Below are 24,125 nucleotides of genomic sequence, written 5' to 3' on the forward strand. Positions count from 1 at the left end.
GGAGATGTCTCTTGTCTGCACACAGGGACCAGGTAATAATATCAATATTGTGATCTCTTCCAATCGATATCATTTAACATAAATTAAAGGAGCAGTAGGAAGTCACTTTATATAAAAAGGGTCACCAATAACATTAACACGTATAAAGATAAAAATAAAAGTTCCCATCGTTGCTCAGAAATAGTAGATAACTGATACTGTATTGAACCGTGCTTGTGCTTTGGCAGCAGGCAGCCATGTTAGGCTAAAGAGGCTTAAAAGTGACAGTTGGTTGGTGTCCTCAGGGATTGCTGGACAGGAAGTCAGCTGTGTGTGGAGAAATAAAGATCTCCCTATTAGTTTTTTGTTTGTTTGTTTTTTTATGAGGGCGGGGTTGTTTACCTCCAGAAATATATATATATATATATATATATATATAAACAATATTTAAACATATATATTTTTTTTATATATTTTTTTTAAATCAGTTTATGGAGTTGGTCAGTTCTGCCCCATCATGCCCTCATATGCATATACATATGTATATATTTTTGTAATCAATGAGAGCTAGAGGGTAGAATTGACCAACTTCAGAAACTGCTAGATAGATAGATAGATAGATAGATAGATAGATAGATAGATAGATAGATAGATAGATAGATAGATAGATAGATAGATAGATAGATAGATAGATAGATCTATATATATAGATAGATATAAAGTCTTTAAAAAATATTATATATATATATATATATATATATATATATATATATATATATATATATATATATATATATATATATATATATATATATATATATATATATATATGTTGTATGTATGTATGTGTATATATATATATATATATATATTTTTTTTCTTAATCAGTTTCTGAAGTTGGTCATTTCTGCCCCATCATGCCCTCATTAAGCCTTAAAAAATAGAGATTAAAAATGTATGTATATATAATATAATATATATATATATATATATATATATATATATATATATATATATATATATATATATATATATATTATAAATAATATATATACGTAAATATATCATTTCTCTTTTTTTAAGGCTTGATGAGGGCATGATGGGGTAGAATTGACCAAGTCCAGAGACTGATTAAAGAAAAAAAACACACACATATATATATATATATATATATATATATATATATATATATATATATATATATAAAATAAAATATAAATATTGGCTGAAAGGTGTATGTTTTTTGAATTGGGCCAGAATTCATTGATTTTTAATGCACCCTGATGCACTCCCAGGCACTTTTGCTCCAGTAATAAAAGGACACTGCAGCTTTAACTGTTCTTCCCTGCAAAAAAAGACTAGAGCAATGTGTAGAGACCTCTCAACCGGTCTTGAAACGGGCTAACCCCGCCCTCGCCCGCGGCCATTGGCTGGAAGCTCCTGACAGAGCTCAGCCGAGGCCGGTGATTGGATGCGGCGCCCGTCCGCAAGGCTAGTCCAGCGGTTGGGCTAGGCTGCGCTTTCAGCAAAGCCATTCTGTGGACAGCTCCGGCTGCCTAAGCAGAAGACGTGAGAGGAGGAGAGGGCTGGGACATGGAGGAGCAGCACTGGCCCGCCTGACATCGCACACACACACACACACACACACATAGCCTTCCTCTGACCTGCACTCACCACTCACTCCTCACCTGCACTCACCTTCCAAGGCCTTACCCCTGACCCGCACTCACCCACACCCCCACCCATGGAATGAATGAACACTATAGGACGCCTTTAGATGCAGCCTAACCAAAGAGCTGGATGCCTGCGCCATGAACCCAGAGATGACAATGGACAGTATTGGCAGTTTGCATGGTGGGAGCAGCCATGAGCAGGATCTGATGAGCAGCCACAGCCCTCACCATCACCACCACCACCACCACCGGAGGATCCACCAGGAGCTGTCCTCTCCATCGTCCAGGTCTGCTATGGTCTCCAGCATGGCTTCCATCCTGGATGGGACTGGGGACTACCGTCCCGAGCTGTCTATCCCCTTGCACCATGCCATGAGCATGCCCTGTGACTCCTCACCACCTGGGATGGGCATGAGCAGCACCTACACCACCCTAACACCACTCCAACCACTGCCCCCTATCTCCACCGTGTCAGACAAGTTCCACCACCCCCATCACCATCCCCACCACCACCACCATCACCACCACCAGCGCCTCTCTGGCAATGTCAGTGGTAGCTTCACCCTGATGAGGGATGACAGGGGGATCCCCTCCATGAACAACCTGTACAGCCCCTACAAGGACATGACTGGCATGGGGCAGAGCTTGTCCCCCTTGACAGCCACCCCTCTAGGCAATGGCTTGGGCTCCATCCACAACAGCCAACAGAGCCTGCACAACTATGGACCACCTGGGCACGACAAGATGCTCAGCCCAAACTTTGATGCCCACACTGCCATGCTGGCAAGAGGCGACCAGCACCTCTCCAGGGGCCTGGCTACCCCACCATCTGCCATGATGTCTCACCTCAATGGGATGCACCATCCTGGCCACCCGGGCCATGCTCAATCTCATGGGCCTGTGTTGACCTCCAGCCGTGACAGGCCACCCTCCTCCTCCGGGTCCCAGCTCAGCAACTCTGGACAGTTGGAAGAGATCAATACCAAAGAAGTAGCGCAGAGAATCACAGCCGAACTTAAAAGGTACAGCATCCCCCAGGCTATCTTCGCCCAGAGGGTGCTGTGCCGGTCGCAGGGTACCCTCTCAGACCTTCTAAGGAACCCCAAACCTTGGAGTAAACTGAAATCTGGCAGGGAGACCTTCAGGAGGATGTGGAAGTGGCTGCAGGAGCCTGAATTCCAAAGAATGTCTGCTCTCAGGCTTGCAGGTGAGTGGGAACCACCAGGGGTCTTCAGAATGACCACCAACGGTGCCACTGAGGACATTGCTCAGTGTGCCATCACTGGAACCAGTAATGGCATCAGTGACGTGGGAGTAGATAGCAATCAAAACAGGACAAGGGATTAATCCTTGTGGCAATGGTGTGCCATGAGGCTTTAGTAGGCATGTGTGGCATCAAAGGCACTTACAGAGCCTTGGTACTTATTGCCATTCAGTGGTTGTACTGTCTAAAGAAGGAAAGTGGTGGAGCCTTGTGTTATGTGGGCAACGCTGTGCCATAAAGTCTTGGTAAACATGTAGGTGGCATCAAAGGCACTTACAGTACCATGGTAATGCTTGGCATTCAGTGGCTTTAATATTATTGTATTGTTGTATAAAGAAGGAAAGTGGTGGAGCCTTGTGTCATTTGGGCAATGGTGTGCCATGCAGCTTTAGTAGGCACATATGTGGCATAAAAAGACACGTATAGGACCATGGTAATTTTCTTTTAATCACTTTAATATCAGTATATTGCTATCTAAAGAAGGCAAGTGTTTGAGCTTTGTGTCATTTGTGCAATGATGTGCCATGAAGTCTTAGCAGGCATATAAGTGGCATCTAAGGCACTTACAGAGCCATGGTAATGCTTGGCATTCAGTGGCTTTTTTTTACATTAATGTATCGTATAAAGAAAGCAAGGCCTTGTGTCATTGGACAATGGTGTGAGATGAAGCTTGAGTAGGCACGTGTGGCATCAAAGGCACTTATAGTAATGCTTGGCATGCAATGGCTTTAGTATTAGTATATCGCTGCTTAAACTAGGGAAGTGCTTGAACCTTGTGCCATGTGTGTATTTATCTACCTCGATGGGCAACAAATAAAGCATTTTTTGTGTCTATGGAGCCATAGTAAGGCATGGCATTGATGGCATCAGTAGATAACTGCTGGCTGGACCGTTCTGTATTATGGGTAAATTATGTGCCATGGAGCTTTTGTAGGCACATGTGTAGTATAAAACACATAATATGGTCTACCTATGTCAATTTGGGGCTTTAAATGGACCATGAATTAACCATATCACTGTTTAAAGAAGGCAACTGCTTGATCTTTGTGTCATCCAGGGCAATTGTGAGCCATCAAGTTTAAATGGGCACATATGCAACACAAATAGCACTATTTTGTCTATAGAACTCTAGTAATGATTGGCATTAAATGGGCACATAGGCAACATAAATAGTACTATTTTGTCTATGGAACAGTATTGATTGGCTTTGAATGGGCACATAGGCAACATAAATAGCACTATTTTGTCTATAGAACTATAGTAATGATCGGCTTTAAATAGGCACATAGGCAACATAAATAGCCCCATTTTGTCTATAGAACTATATAGGCTTGGCTTTAGTATCAGTATATCACTTGCTAAAAGGAATGGTTGATCTTTGTGTTATTTTGGCAAGCCTTTGTCAGCCTCTATATTTTAAGTATATATGTTGTAGAATTTTAAACATAATAATCGTGATGTTTGGTTGCATGGTCATAGAGTCAGAGCACCTGCAGCGGTCATTTGCAGGGAACTACAAGTCCCAGCAATGACCATAGTGCTGAAATAAAAACACAGCCCCATAAGGATAAACCTATGCAATTGTAACACACTTTTGCACCCTATAAATGAGAGTGGTGCTTGGTCCTGTCTTTTCTGTTGCTACTTATACACTATTACAGTTTAGTCTACTTATGGAGTTAAAGTCACCTAAAAAAAAATCCCAAAGCTTGCAATCGATTGAAGGTACTGTATATTGTTCATCATGTGCATTGTGGATCGCCGCGCCCCCTCTAGTGGCTGGTTGGTGAATCGCACCCATCTATTGTTCTGAGGCTAAGATCTTGAGTGCTATGGAAAAAATATAAAAGCGATGTAAACATTATTTATTATTTATGAAATTCAGTGCGAAGATAGTGTTTGATGACGTTGCAATGTGCTGCAATCTCAGTATATTTGGTACCAGAGTAAAAAAAAAAAAGACAAGTGTGTCCTATGTAATAATTTACATATAAAGCTACATCTGCATAATTATATTTGTGATGAGTATTATTCTCAGACAAGTGTTCCCTCAATAATAATGATTATTTATTAATGCAATACGTCTTAAGGGTCACCATGCTGAACTGCATGCCTTGCTAGTGAACAAAAGAGCAGTACATAGCACAATGGGTCAGCTCTGCCCTCCCTAGGAAGGTGCCCAGTTATCAGCACGTGTAGTGTAGTATACCCATACCTTTCTGCTATCACAGATCCAGCTGTGGGCTTCTTATGCAATATTCATTATTGGTTATTGATTAACAATACAGCCAGTTATTTTTAGCCCAGGACATTTGGGTGTGCTCTGCAGTTCACACAAATAAATTCCCAGGATAAGGCTGCAGAAAGCCATTTTTTATCATTTGCATTTTAAATGCAGCTGATGTTTTGACACCTTTGTGCCATAATGACCCTGACACGAGCCCATTGTATGCTGGGTGCCATCTCTGCTCTTGTCTGTAATGGGGTTGGGTGGCAGACGCTCTGGAGCTGTGCACTTGGACAATTAAAGACAAGATTCTGCTCCTTTTGCACTTAATTAGCCGCCTGTAAAAAGGAGGCCTGTGTGAGAGGGGGGAAATGATGTGACTGCATTCTGGTCACGTCTGAAGACAGCCCAGTATAGGGGGTTGCTTATGTGCTTGTGATATTAATCATGGGCAGCAAATTGCTATTGATATCATATTAAAACTGCATTTTAGGCGCTGCTAATGGGGCTGCACTCCATGCAAGCTGCAATTGTCCCCTCTATAAGACAGCTGTATTGTTTAACCCTTGGCAGCCAAGAAGGAGGCAGTGCTGGGGGGGGGGGGGGGCAGTACACCTGACAGTGATGGTAGGTGGAGGGTTGTGATTGGGGGTTTCTTATCTTGCCAATGAGTTAGGGGTAGATTGCATGAATGAAGTGTTGGAAGGGCAGAAGCCATCTCTATAAATTATTGATGGCTATCTCAGCTCTGGAGAGGCCAGTGTCACTTGCTTTGGGTTAAACAGGCAGAAAGCCAGCAGCCTGGGGTCTGGGAGATCAAGAGGAGCTGTTGTCCCCCCAGAGCTCAGCAACTGTCTCAAGGTGAAGGAGTGGAGGGGGAACTGTGCACACAGCACCGGCCACACAGCTCTTTGTTCTGTCCCTGTAGGTGATAGTCACACAGCAGATGACAGAGCCTGAGCAGTGTTAGGGCATATATATTTATCTTAGGACGACATGCTAGTAAACCCCCAATCACGTCCCCCTCCCTATTCTGTTTATACAGTATCTTATGTAGGTAAATATATATATATATATATATATATATATATATATATATATATATATATATATATAAGAGAGAGAGAGTGTAGATGTACATATTTTGTTTAATGATTTTATATATATATATATATATATATATATATATATATATATATATATATATATATATATATATACATATATATATATATATATATATATTTTTTTTTTTATAATAGTAAAACACTACCACTACTATTACTAATACAGAATACAGAGATAGTGCAGATGTACATATTTTCTATAATATAATGATTACATATAGATAGATAGATAGATAGATAGATAGATAGATAGATAGATAGATAGATAGATCTATATATATCTATATATATATAGATATATATAGATATATATCTATATATCTATAGGTATATATCTATATATATCTATAGATATATAGATATAGATATATATATATATATATATATATATATATATATATATATATATATATATATATATATATATATATATATATATATATATAAAATAATGGTAAAACACTACTACTACTATTACTAATACATTATTATTATTATCTCCCAACTCCCCCCCAGCACCCTGTATGTCCGGCCAGTGTTATGTCCATAGATTGTGATGCAATTGATTTTTCATAGACGTCTGTGTGCGGTGTTGAATATGTATGTATAGATTGCTCTCCCTCCAGTCACAATATGATGTCCCTGGTATGTTCTCTCTTTCCCTTCTGAATACATTGCCACCATCAGCCCAGACAGGCCCAGTTCTGCTGGTGGGCAGCATGGATGGTCTGTAACTGGCAGAACTCTGCCCAGCAACTGTCCACAGTGCACAGCAGATACAGGACAGTCCGGCTATATGGAACTTGGAAGTTCCCTGCGATCACTGCAGAACATGTTACCTTCTACCTGTCACTGGCTGGCTGGGTAGTACACTGTAGCACCGACACCGATTATAATATGTAGGTAAACAGTTAGTGAAGTCGGTAATATTGAAAATAAGGAATGATTGTGATTAGAAATGACAGTTGTTGGGTGAGGAGACAATAGGGATTGTGACCTGTCCCTGGACTCCATACATAGAGGACACCATGGGGGGATTCCTCCTATTTCTATATCACACAGGAGGCGATCCATGGTAGAGTCTTCCTCCCTACATCGGAGGATACAATGTATCCAAATCAGAGGAACAATGTATACTGATCAATTATCAGAGCAAGAGTTACATTTCTTCTCTGCTCAACCTATTTTATTGGATACATATTTATTGTATTTACTAGTTATCATACTACATTTAGGATAATATACACAATGTGATACTATACAGTATAATATATACAGCATGATACTATACAGGGTGATATACACAATATAATACTATACAGGATAATACATACAATATACATGGTGATATACACAACATGATATTATACAGGATAATATAGACAATATAATACTATGCATGATGATTTAAACTATACAATACTTTACAGGACACTATATACAATCTGATACTATATATATGTTGATAATATACAGAATAACATGCACTATATAATACTAAAAGATAAAATACACGATATGATATTATACAGGGTAATATAGGCAGACACTGGCTGTACAGAACAGGCCCCCCATACCTTTTATAGATACTCCAACTGGGTTATGTGCTGTTCACCTCTATTAGTAAAACACAATGTAATGAATAAAATGTAAAATCATAAAAAAGTTATATATAATAGAACACACGTTTAAAAAACGGGCACAATTTTACTAGCATGTATGAGTGTTCTATGTGTGTTCTATGCTAAGTAAATTCTAATATATATTACTACAAAAGGTAATTAAGAAAATAGAATAATAGTAATAGAATAACGAAAATAATAATATAATTAGAATACCAGCAACAGTAGTAATAATAATAATAATGCATTTTATAATTTAAATGATGATAATGATAATGATAATAACAACGACAGCCATTATTATCATTAATATGATTATTAGATCATTTTTATTTTAAAAATTATTATTATGAATACATTTTTACAAATAAAATGTTGATGGTAATTATAAAAAGAATAATTATTATTAGTCGTTTTCAATTGATGCGTTTTTCTATTATTATTCTATTATTAGTAGTAGTAGTATTAATAATAACAATACTTTTTTTTATAAATAAAATAACGATGACAGTAGGAGGGTTGTGGACGGTTTGGGCTGACAATAATAATGAAGATGAGAGGTGTCCTATGTGGAGAGGTTGGTGGTGTCCCCTGCCCCCCCATGTCTTCCTGTGTCCCCCCTGTGTGTATGGTGCTGATCGATCCGGGAGGGTGGTGAGGCTGCAGAGCACTCATAGCGCTGACAGTACACACGTTGGACCCGGGTGTCATTGATCTGATAAGTGATCCGCCTGGTTTCCAGTAAGGAGAAGCTCCGGCCTTCCCAGCACAGCCCTCCCCGGACAGGACACCGGATCATTTGTCCGGGATCATATATACCCCCTCCCCTCCCCCACTGCACCGAGATCCACTCCATTCCTCCACACACCGTGCAATCTGTATATTACCGGGCTGGGGGGATCCATCCATCCTTCCCTCTCTCTGTCCTTCTCATTATCTCACATCTATCTATCTATCTATCTATCTATCTATCTATCTATCTATCTATCTATCTATCTATCTATCTATATATTACCGGGCTGGGGGGAGGGACAGAACAAATATCCATCCATCCATCATCCATTTATCCATCCATCCATCCTTCCCTCTCCATTTTTCTCATTCTCTCTCTCTCTCTCTCTCTCTCTCTCTCTCTCTCTCTCTCTATCTATCTATCTATCTATCTATCTATCTATCTATGTATCTTGTCAGGAGAAGGGAGTGGGTATTCCAGTGTCCCCATGCTCCCTCTTCTCTCCCTTTTCTTCCACCCCTTAGGAAGTCCATAGACAGACAGAGGGTTGGTTTCTAATATGCTGCAATATTTTCTCCAGCTGGACGTTTTGGTGTTAGCAATGTATAAAGTGTAATAGTTATTCCCTTTTCTATGGAGAACATCAATAGGACTTCCACAGACTGGAATAGGGAGGACTTTGGCTGGTCAGGAACATTCATTGTCACCCCCTAGTGAAGGCCCACATGTCCCAGTCCTCACCAGTACCTGAACTGGGCACATCAATACATGAATGTATCTATTCACAGCCAATATCTCTCCCTTCTATCCAGTGTTTGGGGGAGATAGAGAAATACAGAATAGAGAAACAGCTAGATGATAGATAAATAAATCTGTATATATTCCTAGTTTCCATCGGGTTGTATGTGTAGACAGAATATACATAAATAGTTGGATACTTAGAACATAGACAGATCGATAGAAGAAAAAGAAATATCTTCTATCTGGAGGTATGTGTAGATAGAGAACATACAAAATAGATGAATACCTAGACCACAGACTGATAGAAGGATAAATATATTTAAACAGCTAGATAGATAGATAGATAAATAGATAGATAGATAGATACACAGGGTTATTTACAAAAGGCAAATCCACTTTGCACTACAAGTGCACTTGGAAGTGCAGTCGCTGTAGATCTGAGGGGTAGATCTGAAATGAGGAGAAGCTCTGCTGATTTTATCATCCAATCATGTGCAAGCTAAAATGCTTTTTTATTTTCCTTGCATGTCCCCCTCGGATCTACAGGGACTGCACTTCCAAGTGCACTTGTAGTGCAAACTGAGGATTTGCCTTTCATAAATAACTCCCATGGATAGCTAAAACAGAATAGATAGACAGATACATACATACATACATACATACATGGATAGCTAAAACAGAATAGATAGACAAACAGTTGATAGATGAAATATAAGGATATTTGAATCAATTTAAATGTTTTCCTTCTATCTATCTATCTATCTATCTATCTATCTATCTATCTATCTATCTATCTATCTATCTATCAATAGAATATAGATAGATCACATACATAGGTTAAATTTAAGTTAAATAAATATTTGAAAAATATTTTTCTTTTTAAAAATAAATATGAAGCCCAGTTATATGTGCCATAGTCTCTCTGTAGTTTATGTAGAACAGGATAGATAGATAGATAGATAGATAGATAGATAGATAGATAGATAGATAGATAGATAGATAGATAGATACATAGATACATAGATAGAAAGATAGATTAAAAAAAATAATAATAAAAGTTAAAAATAGAGAGATACATGACAGATAGAGATAGATAGATAAAAAATACATACATAGGTTATATTGTATTGTAATACATATTTGAATGTTGTACTTTTATAAAGTAATATGAAGCCTAGTAATATGTACTGTGGATGTAATAATCAATACACCCGAGTCTTTCACTACAAGCTGTTATACTGTTTTATCTTGTTGAGTTTCAGCTGTCACATGGTACTTTATCTATCTATCTATCTATCTATCTATCTATCTATCTATCTATCTATCTATCTATCTATCTATCTATCTATCTATCTATCTATCTATCTATCTATCATTAAAAAGAACTAAAAAAATACAAACTCGGAATTGTTTTTCAAGTGTTTTGCTTATAATAAATCAGGCCTGCTGCATTGATTTTGTATTGTGAACCCTCTGAGCTCCTGTATTGGGTATATTGTGTATATTAGGTATGTTAGGTATACTGGGTACATTGGGTATATTGTGTATTTTAGGTATACTGGGTACATTGGGTATATTAGGTATATTGTATATTTTAGGTATGCTGGGTACATTGGGTGTATTGTGTATTTTAGGTATACTGAGTACATTGGGTATATTGGGTTTATTAGGTATATTAGATATACTGGGTTCATTGGGTATATTTGGGTATACTGGGTTCATTGGGTATATTTGGGTATACTGGGTTCATTGGGTATATTTGGGTATACTGGGTTCATTGGGTATATTGTGTATATTAGCTATGTTAGGTATACTGGGTACATTGGGTATACTGGGTATTTTAGATGTACTGAGTATATTGTGTATATTAGGTATATTGGATATATTGTGTATATTAGATATATTGGGTATATTAGGTATACTGGGTACATTGGGTATTTTGGGTATTTTAGGTGGACTGCGTACATTGGGTATTTTGGATATATTGTGTATATTAGATGTATTGGGTATATTGGGTATACTGAGTACATTTGGTATTTTGGGTTGCTGTTCATTAAACATCCTTATTTGGGTAAATCTTAGCCCCCAGCCCAGGTACAGACAACTACTACATAAGGCAAGGCCTGCTGCTGCTGCTATATTCATGCAGCCTTTGTGTGGGTTATAAATGACGAACTACAACAGATAATTTAATCAGGACAGTGGACTTTGCCTTTTCTAATCAAATCTAGATATTTTCTCCTGGGGTTAAAAAGGGAAGGCCTAATAATACAGAGTGTTTGGGCTGGGTGATAACGTTAGCTTGTATTGGGAAGGGGGGGGGGGGGGGAGCTGTCAATCAAAGGATTAACCCTTCCAGTGCTGACCACCGGGGGGCAATGCGAGAGCTAGTGTGCAAAAATGCTCGCTATACCCAAATTCTTGTGATTTATTTTTTATGGTGACAGTAACTATTTCGCTATAGTAGAGGATATTTTTTAAACATTGAGACTGACTTGTCATTTTTTTTTAGATGGTTTGTTTTGAAAAGCATGTTATATTTATGTTATTGTTACTTTTGCTCTTTTATTATGGCAGCAGAACATTGTACCGCATTAGCAGCTGATGACAGCAGGATGTTTGGAGTTGAAGTATAAATATATAAATATATATACTGTATATGTGTAATATATATATATATATATATATATATATATATATATATATATATATCATATTGTTAAAGCATATATACCTTCCGAATGATAACTCAAACAAGATAATGTCATTTCAAAAGCTATTTTTATATTTTGTAAATCTGCAGCTATATCTGCAAAATAATGTCCCCCCCCCCCCAGTTCATGATGTGCAAGCTTAAGGAATCCTACACCCAGCAGTCAGTCGCTTGTCAAAATCATTGCTGCTGTCACTACTTCTGCCAGCCTTGTAACAGAAGGAAGGCGCCCTCATCCCTACAGTAAGCCATTGCACCCAGGGCAGTCACCGTTGCCGCCCACCCCTTGTCCCGCCACCTGCTGGTGGTCATCCATTGGCTGGCACTTGCTGATTGGCTTGTGCTGTGACTAATAACAGCACAGGTAGCACCGGTGGCGGTAAGCGCCTTCCTACACGTAAGTGCTGGATCACGCACTAGGTATGTGATTCGGCACAGGAGAGCCGGTCTGCGGCCATACTCCGTACTGTGAGGCGGTTGGCAAGTGGTTAAGTTACAACTCCAAAGCACCTAAGGTTCCCTTCACACTAGCGTTGTATCGCCTCCTCACTGCCTGTTTAACCCCTTGATCCCCACAGTGGTGCAACACAACTTGAATTGTGATTAGCAGGCGCTATGCCCACGAAAAGTGACAGGGGGTATATTTCCTGCTGCAGACCCTCAGAAAAGCATTGCAGCCACAGCATATATGCACCCCCGGGCGCTGCCTCGGCAGCTACAGGAGGTAGTGGCTGTAGCAGTGAAAGTGCCGCTCAGTCATGAGGATTAATCGCTCCCCCCCCCCCTTATTGCTTGCGTGAGCGAGCCCTATAAGGCATATATTTTGACTGGTAAGCCCACCAATCGGTTTGTTTGGCATTGTGTAACTAATACAATTCTGTTGGGTAGGCATGCATGGGATTGGCAGTGCATGCCCACCAAGTGCATTTGGATTCGTGCAAAGACTTCTAAAATGTATGCGGTCCATATTTCAGGTTTCTGCAGGTATTACCAGCAATGTCATTCTTGCCTAATGCATCACCATAACACAAGTTATTATGCTTCATCCATGTTTTACTCATCCATGTCTTTATGGACCTTGCTTTGTGCACTGGTACGCAGTCATGTTGGAACAGGAAGTCGCTTTCCCCAAACTGTTCCCACAAAGTTGGGAGCATGAAATTGTCCAAAATGTCTTGGTATGATGACACCTTAAGAGTTCCCTTCACTGGAACTAAGGGGTCAAGCCCAACCCCTGAAAAACAACCCTACACCATAATCTCCCCTCCACCAAATGATTTGGACCAGTGCACAGAGCAAGGTCCATAAAGACATGGATGAGTGAGTTTGGGGTGGAGGAACTTGACTGGCCTACACAGAATCCTGACCTCAACCCGATAGAACACCTTTGGGAAGAATTAGAGTGGAGACTGCGAGCCAGGCCTTCTCACCCAACATCAGTGCCCGACCTCACAAATGTGCTTCTGGAAGAATGGTCACACATTCCCATAGACACACTCCTAAACCTTGTGGACAGCCTTCCCAGAAGAGTTGAAGCTGTTATAACTGCAAAGGATGGGACAACTCAATATTGAACCCTACGGACTAAGACCGGGATGCCATTAAAGTTCATGTGCATTCTGGGAGGTACCACTGATGTTCCTCCTCCTTCCCCCACCCATCTCCATTATTCTCCTTGGGAATCGGTGGGTTCTGGAAGGGATATCCTTGGTTTAACCCTTTTTATGGTATAAATCTGTACACTGTGATATTCATTGACTATGACTTTTCCAATGGTGCCTTCTATTTTGTTTGATGTGTTCTGATTATTGTTTTCTTATTTGTGTTTATGAAAAATAAATTTGAATAACTAAAACCAATTAAAAAAATAAAAATAAATAAAAAAGTTCAGGTGCGTGTAAAGACAGGCGTCCCAATACTTTTGGTAATATAGTGTAGATGAGGTCAGATTTTAATGACAAAAGCAGTGCATTTGTAACAGGTGTGTGCTACTGGGGATGTCCATTTATGTGCAAGTGCACAGGTAGTTTAACAGTGGAAAATAACCAGGACAAATTCTGCTGTGTGAAAGTGGACTTGGCTATAAAGAGACCCAGATCGTTCACTTTTACAACAATCTTCCCATAAGTTTATATGTGCATTTAATGTATTTTAAGCATTCCTGCCCCATGTTCCTGTAAAAGCCTCCATTGTGTAGTCACCAAAGGCCTATGACTGTTGCTGGGTGCCACCATCATGGATATGATGTCAGCAGCACCAGCAGACCCAGAGCTGTCACTCAACTGAGATTCTAAAGTATTGCACTTTGATCCTCCCCAGCTGCTACATAAAAGGGTATGTAGGGAGGTGAAGGAAGGAATGTAGTAGCTGGGCCAGCACAGACATCATTAATACACTCCAGTAGGCGGTGAGGGCTCTCTCCTCTCCCCTGCAGCACTTATTAGGGGTTCATAAGACAATCTACCGGATCTCAAGTGACCGACGAGATCTTTTATTGCATAGGCCGCTCTGAATCTGATTGGCGCACTTTCCACGTCAGCATTGCTCTTTGCACCGCACGGTTATCACACAGGGAGACAGCGGCGTGCCCAGCCTGTGGTGAGGCCGGCGTGTAAACCTCCATTGATTAGCATTTGTCAGGGAAGAAAGTTAAACCAGTCACTCTTATTTCATGCAGGACGAGGAAAACCTTTTTTATTGATTTTATTGACGTTTTCTTAGCCTCTCTCGCCAAAACCACACAGTTACAAACCCCCGTGTGTTGCCTAGGTTTTCCTTCCTGCAACTAGTGTGACGAAATATCACACAGGAGCATTGTACTGGATTGCTGTTAAAGGCAAAGTCCACCTTTTGCAAAAATTGAATACATGCAGCTACATTAATAATATAAAAATGGGTATTTTTTAACATTTTTTTAAGCCTGCAAGAGCATTGCAAACGGTGATCAGTACATTACAGCTGCTTTGTTTTATGGGGGCTGGAGGAAGTGAATTATTGTGAATAGAAGTGGATCTTCTATTATGGGGGCTGGAGGAAGTGAATTATTGTGAATAGAAGTGAATCTTCTATTATGATCACAGGTACTCATTTGTGATAACCGGTACTTATTTATGATTAATAGTACTCATATGTGAAATAATGGTGCTCATTCAATGCCACTAGTGAATGTTCAACATAGATGATTTGAGAGTCCACTATAGACTATGGTGGGTGGCTGGATGTGTAGGACGTGATCAGCTGCCCTCAGGATAAAGTGTCTCCGGAGCCCTAAACGGTGCTTCATAAAGATGTCCATTTGACCTGGTCATCTGTTTACAGGGCCGGGATAAGGATGCAGCATTCTCATGTGGGAGGGAGGGTGGGTTGTCGCATGATCATCGCCTACCCACTACTACTGAAAACGTTTATGGAATGAGAAGCAGGGTAGAAGTTAAATCCCCCCCAGCGCTCAGCAGCACCCTCCTTCCCTACAGAATCACACACATTACTAGTAATTTATGTGTAACAGAAGACCCCTTTTACTGTAAGCCATGGGGGACAGAGGCGGCTCTAGGCTTTGTGAGGCCTTAGGCAAATCTGAGACATGAGGCCCCATAATTGGAAAAATAATTCAAGCAATAAAAATTATATAATTATAGAATTCTCTCTAACCAATTCTTCTTTAATCAAATATATATATACAACATATATAGTATATATTACATGCATATTTCTCCATTTACATGAAGTTCAAGTTAATATAACCCAGCCAGCACAGAGTTACCTCATATATTAGAATGTCATAAACAGTGTATTGACACCCACAGCGGTTCGCAGAAAGCAGTGTGAAATGGGAAAATTAGGCGGCCGCGAGGCCCCTGTGGGGGCGAGGCCTAAGGCGACCGCCTAATTTACCTAATTAGAGAGCCGCCTCTGGTGGGGGACTATAGCACTTGGAAGACAAGGCACACCAGGAACCAGGAACAGAGCCCAGCACACCTTCAGTACCAGCAGCATCAATCCACCACCAAGCACACCCACTGGTGGTGGGCAGCAACATCAGCAAGAAACCAGGGGATTCCTCTTCCACTGTCAGCCCTGTCCCACCACACAGCCCAACCCTCTGTACTACCTCTCTGCCCCATCCGGGGGGGGCAGTTTGGCATCTTCACCTTGGGCACTGGATAACTTTGTCCCAGCACTGCCTATTTATGGCAATGGATAGGGAGAGGGTATCTATTAGGGAACTATAATGATCTAAACAATTTTTGACCTGCTCACTCGATGACCAGTGGGCCATAGATATAATCAATTAGGTGATTCTCTAAGTAGGAATATTGAAGGTCCAACTGTAAATCTAGTAAGAACATGTATTTCAAGTCTCAGACTGGAACACTATCTAGGGATATCTACTCGCAATGTCTGATTGTTGACCTATAAGCAAAAAGTTTGAGAGACATGACCAGAGATCATTCAGAAAATGTATTGTTCTTTCTACGCTACCTTCACGTCTATAAGATCCTACAAGAGATCCCTTGTACCACTTTTGGTACATACCATAAAATGCTTAATCCCTTTTGTTAATAATAATAATGATGGCTAATTAGGGTTCATAGAACCATGGGAACAGGGGCATGGGTTCATAAATTGAAATACAAAAGAAAGATATGAACATTTCTACACATTGGGGCCTCCACACCATGCAAATGATGTTACCCATCCGAGGGTCAGGTGGACTACTTAAGGCCTTGTTGTTTCCTGTATAGATAGAAAGGTGCAGCTATCAGAGGAGTTGAATTTCTGTGTTTCTTTTTCCTTTCCTTCCCCATTGTGTTCTCTTCGTGATTCCATTTGCTTATTCCCTTTCCTTCGTCTGAATTTCCCCACATGGTGCTGATTGGATATCGACATTGTACTTAACCATTCTATTTTGATGCTGTTACAGCTGTAATTGCTATAATGTCCGTAAAGCATTGGTAACCTTTCTTAGCTAAATATATGGAACATTTAAAAAAAAAAAAAAAAAAGAAAATGCATCATAAATAAAAATCATATGACCATCTGAACAACACCTAACCAATTAATAAATTCATATTATACCCTTAAAGTGATTGTAAATGATCACCTTGAAAAACACCCCATTCGGTTTAAAATAGAAATGAGAGGCAAAACATTTTTGTATAGATATGAAAAACAATATATAAATACCTTTTTTCCCGTTTTTAGAAGTGATGACAGCTCCTCTATTCTCAGCTGCATAAGAACTGGGGGAGGAGAAGCAGCAGCACACTGAGCTTCTCAGTGAATAGCTGTGCAGGGGGGTATGTCAGGACAAGTCTGATCAAGAGAGTCTGAAAAGAGCACACTGAATTCCCAGCATAGCTAGAGAACTGACCACGCTGTGCTCTGTTGCTTAGTGTGGTCAGTTTTCTTTTATTAGGAAAGCAGAGGGACTGGCAGGAACACCAGGGATTTCACACAAAAGAAGCAATACAAAGAGAACAGGCTGCTTTCCCATACAAGTACATGGTACAGCAGGCACATATCAGGAGTATGAAGTTTTGGGGTAACAAACGCTTTAGGCACATTTGGAAGCTGGTTTAATCACTTACTGAGTATGCTGCTTATTTATGTTTTATTGTTTTATTCTTGCCTATGTTCCAGTTCAAACTTGTGTCATGATGCTGCCCCAGGTTTCCTGCTTCGTGGTGTCTCCTTTCTTTGTCAGCACCCTGTGAAGCCACCCTTCCATGCAGGGACTAGAGCTGGGTCTTCCTCAACTGCACTGTGCATCAATATACCTCCCAACTGTCCCTGATTTCAAAGGGACCGTCCCTGATTTGAAACAATGTCCCTCTGTCCCTCGTTCCTCCTTATTTGTCCCTCATTTTGATCTGATCTATATAGTTGTATATAAAATGCACTACTACAAATCTATCAAAAAGTGTTTTCCAGCGCTAAACCTTTCATCCAATTTGTAAATTGCTGCATTTGTAAATTTCAAAAACCAATATAAAGGAATAGTAATGGTAAAAAAAAAAAAAACACTGGGTTTAACTAATCTTTTTTTTTTTGTTCAATTCTCCATTAAGGGGGTGTGGCAGGGGGTGTGTCCTATGCCTACATACTTTCGCTAATAGGTGTCCCTCATTCCCATTTCATAAAGTTGGGAGGTATGCATCAATAACAACACACAGCCTGTAGTCTAGGGTGGCAAGGCACTCCTCTTCCTTTTGTCTTCCCCCTTCTTTTCTCCAAGCTAACCTACTGTTTGGTGACTGTACTGTCCACTCTTTAATTATTCCCGTGAAAACTGGAAGTTCAGGGAAGCAGCACTGAAAAAGCAAGTGATGGGATAAGAACTGTAACAATTAGTTAATGGGGGAATTTTTTTTTTTTGGGGGGGGGGGGCTCAATGTGTTAAACTAAAAACACTGAGGGTTTGACACTGTCCATGCACATTAGGTCATTTAGAGGCATATTTTAAGCTCAGCGTTTATGGATAGAAAGAGAACCCTTCAGTTTTGCGCTTTTGAAAGTGGTTTTCTGGCAGAAAAAAAAAAATGCTAAACTTTGCTAAACGCTAATACAAAATTTGCGGGGTTTTTTCTGCCAAGAGCACTGGCGTTTTTTTTAAACCAGTGTCCATGGACCCTTGAAGCGTATTTTCACCCTTTAGGCAACATTCCCTCCTCTCCATTCTTCCTCCCCTCCTTAAAGTGTTACTAAACCCCGGACCCTGCATTCCCTATATCTGGTCTCCCACAGTACACAGAACATGGAAATGCAATAGTTTTAGTAAATATGAACTGCTAAATATCTTTTCTCATCAGCAATATATAGCAGTCTTATGATTTCTATCAGTGTCTGGTTAAAGCTTGTAGGAGGAGTTTTCATTCTCCCCCAACTGTCCTATGAGGCTGCATGACCCCTGACCCTCTATCTGGAGAGTGCTAATTGGCCCTGTACTGATCACATGCACTCTCCCAAGAAAAAAAAAAAGAAGCTCTCTAGCAATACACACCAAACTGAGCACGTGCAGCCTGACTCCAGTAATTCTGTCTTATCCGGACATGTTTGGGAGTCAGTGGAAGAAGAGGAGGATCTGTGCATACAGGATCAAACAGCATATTTTACACAATGCAGACGATTAACCCCTTAGGTTCCTTAGTGAGTATAACAAGCATGCTTTACTGCATATATAGACGGATTTTACTGTTGTGGGTTTAGTAACACTTTAAATTGTGCTGGTTTTTAAAAAGAAAAAAAACGAGTTCAGGCCGCCCTCCTGTGCACATCATTGGCCTAGGAGAATGACGTGTAGTATGCACCCTTTGCCTCCTGGGATATGCATGTCACACTTCCCAGGAGGCATTGTCTCACTGTCCAGTAAAGGGGACTGAACCCGGAAAAGCCGACGACTACTGATGACGTCCAGTGGCGGCTGGTGGTTCCCCGGTGTCTCCTCCCTCCTCCTCCTCCTGGCAGCCAATTCCGGTCAGATCTCCTTTCGGCCAATCAGGTGACAGGTCTCATGACCCGCTTCCTGATTGGCCGGGAGGAGAAATAATTCACTATTGTAACTAGGGCTGGGAGATTTTCTAAGAAAAAAAAAATCAGCGATTTTCTTAAAAAAAAACTCGATTCACGATTCGAATTGAGTTTTTTTTTTGGACACCGCGCCGGTCCTGAGGAGCTGTGGGCAGGAGTTTTTAGGTGAGGCCGCGGCGTCTGGCCTCGCGGACTAGGCCGAAACCGCGGACTAGGCCGAAGCCGCGGACTCGCCTAAAAACTCCTGCCCGCAGCTCCTCAGGACCGGCGCGGTGAAAAAAAAAATCTAAAAAAAATCGATTTGCTTAAATTTTGAATCGATTTGACCTCTCAACTCGATTCAAGATTTATATTGATTTTTTCCCCAGCCCTAATTGTAACACAACTGGGTGGGCTCGCAGCGCAGTGCTCTGCTCCCCGAGCCCAACCTTTTTTGAAGCCTATTAGAGCCTCTGGCTCTAATCACGTGCTTCAACCCCCCCCCATTGGAATCCATGCGTCCATGCATTTAGATCAGGGGGTCAGATGCATGGAAACGGGGGGTGGTGCCGATACCGACAATGACGTCATAGAAAAACATGGCGGTGCGGGACTAATTGCTGGCAAAACAGAAGAGGATCTCAGCGGGACAACGCTGGATCTTCTGGATGGGTGAGTATCTGAATTTTGCAGGAGTCAACTTCCAGGGGCAGGGGTTAAAAAAAATCAAAATTTTAGGAGGGAGGGCTGAAGATCCTCTTTAATTCCACCCTGTGTTGAAATGTTGTCATATCACCTAAGGTAAAATAACAAAGATCTTTAGCAATACAAACGCATTAAAGAATATAAAAAAAAATGTTATTTCCCTAGAAACGATCATACATCTACATTTCGCTAATTATTATTCACAGTTCAGTAGTGACTTTTGATTCGTCAATATTTTCTCGAGTACCCCAAGGACGGGAATGGATGTTCAAACATAACTGTATCAGCGTCTGCAGAAAACAATAAGGACACGCAGCAGTACGAGGAGATAAAATGCAGCCAGACAATCGGCTTATTGTTCATTCATAGTGGATGGAACAGTTGTATCACATAAACCTGCATAAAGGTTAAGTATATATAGAATGGAGCGTTGTATCATCAGATGTGGGTGTGCAACAAGGCATCATTTCCAATGTAATCTATGACTCACTGCATTTTTTTTCCTATACTACTGAGTTCACTAAAGCAGAATTCCAAATAATACTTAAAGGCAGATATAAAAGACACAAATTATTGCAGCTCTCTATTTATTAATACAACATTAAATGTATTTATTTTTTTTTTTTTTTTAGTTCTGTGGTGTAGTGAAACACACCCAAAAACTTAACACCCGGTGCAAAAAGAAAAACAGTGTGCACTCAAAAGTGAGAACACAAAAAAAGTGCACAGGGTGTACACAAGGTCCTCCTCCGAAGTGAAAGGACCCTAGCCTTGACCCCCGGGGGCCCAAGGCTCCCAGGTAGGGACAGGGGTACTCACTGACCCACCTAGCGAAACCAGGCGGACCCCGTCCTCTGACCAACCGAAACAGACCAACCAAGTACTAGGTGGGGCTCCCCCACCGAAGGCAGACCCCATGGAGGGGTAGAACCTGACCAGAAGACCACATGCCCCCCCACCCCCCAAGACTTTCAGGGCAGGCCCGAGGACCTACACCCTACTACTAAGAGAACATTAAATGTATTTTATTAAATCCAATGGATTTTCCTTATATCAGCCTCTTGCAGTCCACTGTACAGCAGAGCTCAGGCTAGATGAGAGAGAGACAGAACAAGAAGCCAATCAGTTTTTGCTAGAGTGCTTATATGCAAACATTGGGACATGCTGATAGGAGGAGTGAGCAGAGTGATAGAGAAATTCGTTTAGGACAAGAATCTTCAAACTACCGCCTCCAGCTGTTGCGGAACTACACATCCATGAGGCATTGAAAAACTCTGACATTCACAAGACATGACTAGCATGATGGGAATTGTAGTTTCTGAACAACTGGAGGGCCGTAGTTTGAAGACCCTGGTTTAGGACATGGCTGACTTGGACTGAACTATCTTGGTGCAAGGATTATGGGTTGAAAGATCTCAAGGGCTTTTTGAGCAGTATTTTAAAATGTTAAAAAAATAATTAATTTCAACGTTAAATGCAGCTTATATAATTCAGTGATACGTCTCACCCCATTCATTGTTAGCAGTCAGATTGGATCTTTTGACAAATGGAAGCTTCTACTGACTGCTCATGGGGCAATAGCACATTTTTTTTAGAATTATAATAATAATAAAACGTTATTTTTTATAGCGCCTTTAAAGGTAGCGTTTTTGGTTTATATAGTGCCTTTAAAGGTATCTATTTTGGTTGTGATCCTTTTGGGGGGGGGGGGGGGGTGTCAGTTTGAGGACACTGCTGAATGGTCAGGGGTTCTCACTTATGCAAGTTGAGGGGTTTCAGGGTAGTCCTGTTGGAGAGGATCTCTGGATTGTTAAATCCTCATTACTGGACCTGGAATTTCATAGGTTTGAAGAGTTTTGGCAGAGAAGAACCTTCAAACCCTGATTACAGGGTCCTGAAGGGGTTGAGCCACATGTTTGAATAGCAGCAGGAAGGAAGCAGCAGATGTCTGTGAGGTAGAGTAGAGTGGTCCACAGCTGTGAACAAGGATGGACGCTCTGAAGACCAGAAGAGCATCTGGTTTTGCTGGCCTCCTGTGGCTTGTCTTGTACCCTGAAATAAGTTGGCCCCTAAACCCTAGTGTGGGACTGAGAGACTGGTGGTGAGTCGTGTTGTATGATTTTCTTTGTACTGGGATTGTTTGCTTTGCTTTTGCTGAAGAAAGCTACTTGTGTTTTCCTGCTTTGAGAGACCAATAAATACTTTTTCATGCAGCTTGTGGGTGATCTTGGGCCCTCCTTACCACACTATATACAGGTTGGATCATACATTTGTCTATACTCTCTATATTTACACAGGTTGGCCCATACATTGTTTAAGACCTTCTGCCTATATACAGGTTGAGTCATATCGTGTTCTACAATCTCTTTCTATATAAATAGAAACATAGAAGTGTGCCAGCAGAAAAAAGACCAAGTGGTCCATCGAGTCTGTCCCAAATTTTTTTTTGTTATTTTAGTAGGTCTTTAAGCTCAGCTCATGATAAATAGGGGCAAACGCAAAAGTGTTACGTTTATAATTTTGCTCAGTGTATGTACAGGTTGGGCCATACAGCCTGCTACACTCTCTACCTATATAACGTTTGGGTCATACGGTGTTCTACATTCTCTGTCTATTAACAGATTGGGTCATACAGTCTTCTACACTTTCTAGCTATATACAGGTTGGGTCATACAATCTTCTACACTCTCTATCCATATACAGGTAGGGCTATATAGCATGCTACACTTTCTAGCTATATACAGATTGGGTGCTACAGTGTTCTACACTCTCTATCTATATAAAGGTTAGGTCATACAGACTTCCACACTCTCTATCTATACACAGGTTGGGTCATATGGTCTTCTACACTCTCTATCTATATAGGGGTTGGGTTGTACAATCATCTACACTATCTATGTACAGGTTGGGTCATACGGTCTTCTGCACTCTCTTTAGCGTCAGTTGAGGGAAATGACAGTACGTCGCATATTTTACAACATCTCTTATCTCTTCATTAGCAGTTAAGTCATTAGGATTTTGCTACTATAGGAATATGATTCATTAGGAGAGGTTAGGAGTTTGTTTATCTTTACACAGAACAAAGGACAAAGTTCAGCTAAGTTGTGTTTGAAGTGTACACTTGGTTTTAGGAGGGTATAGGAGGGACATCCATGCACTGTGTGTGTGTGGATGGGACATATTATGTCCTAGCAAGGATCATTCCACCTAAAACTCATATCATATATTAAATCACCCTCTGGCATATTATACGCTTTTCTTATTGGAGTTCCCAACCCCTCCTCTTTCCTATCCCAGCAGGAAATCTCACGCTTCCTGCTGAATTATCCATAAAGCTAAACCGAACGAAGATAGTAAGGACTCGTTCACCTCTGTGTGTTAGAAATACGCATAATGCATTTGTAGCAATTTTTTAACGTGCTGCCTAAAATCATAGCACAACTCAAGATGCATTTTACGTGGATTTTGCAGAAAATGCATTAAAAACTCACTGAGCGAGTTTTGCTAACACTGGAGCACTCAAAATGCGGTGCAGCTGTGCTAAGTAGCCAATCAGCTTCTAACTTCAGCTTATTTAATTAAGCTTTGACAGTAAAACCTGGAAGCTGATTCGTTTCTATGCAGAACAAATAGGCATGCGCAGGGGGTGTTCCGGGTGTGTCAGGGCACACCCTAATCACCCTGTACACCCTGACTGATGATAAGGCACTACAGCCTACCCTCCTGTACTGGGGCCATGTCCTATTAGTTAAAAAAAATGGGGCCCAGGCACCTGCCAAGTAGGAGGACTGGATGTACTGCCTTTTGCAAATATCGGTCCTCTTGTTCCTCC

The 24,125-nt window shown here is 40.7% G+C and overlaps 1 protein-coding gene across 1 annotated transcript in view; it reads left to right on the top strand.

Moving 5' to 3' along the window:
* Nucleotides 1-1,508: 1,508 nt before the first annotated feature.
* ONECUT2 (one cut homeobox 2) overlaps nucleotides 1,509-24,125 on the top strand; it is a 67,302-nt gene continuing 44,685 nt past the window's right edge. The window contains exon 1 of the mRNA XM_073620256.1: nucleotides 1,509-2,859. Within this exon, the coding sequence (XP_073476357.1) occupies nucleotides 1,791-2,859 (1,069 nt within the window). The 5' untranslated portion in view covers nucleotides 1,509-1,790. The remainder of the gene's footprint in view (nucleotides 2,860-24,125) is intronic.

Source organism: Aquarana catesbeiana, linkage group LG01, assembly GCF_042186555.1.
Source record: "Aquarana catesbeiana isolate 2022-GZ linkage group LG01, ASM4218655v1, whole genome shotgun sequence".
NCBI classification, from domain to species: Eukaryota; Metazoa; Chordata; class Amphibia; order Anura; family Ranidae; genus Aquarana; species Aquarana catesbeiana.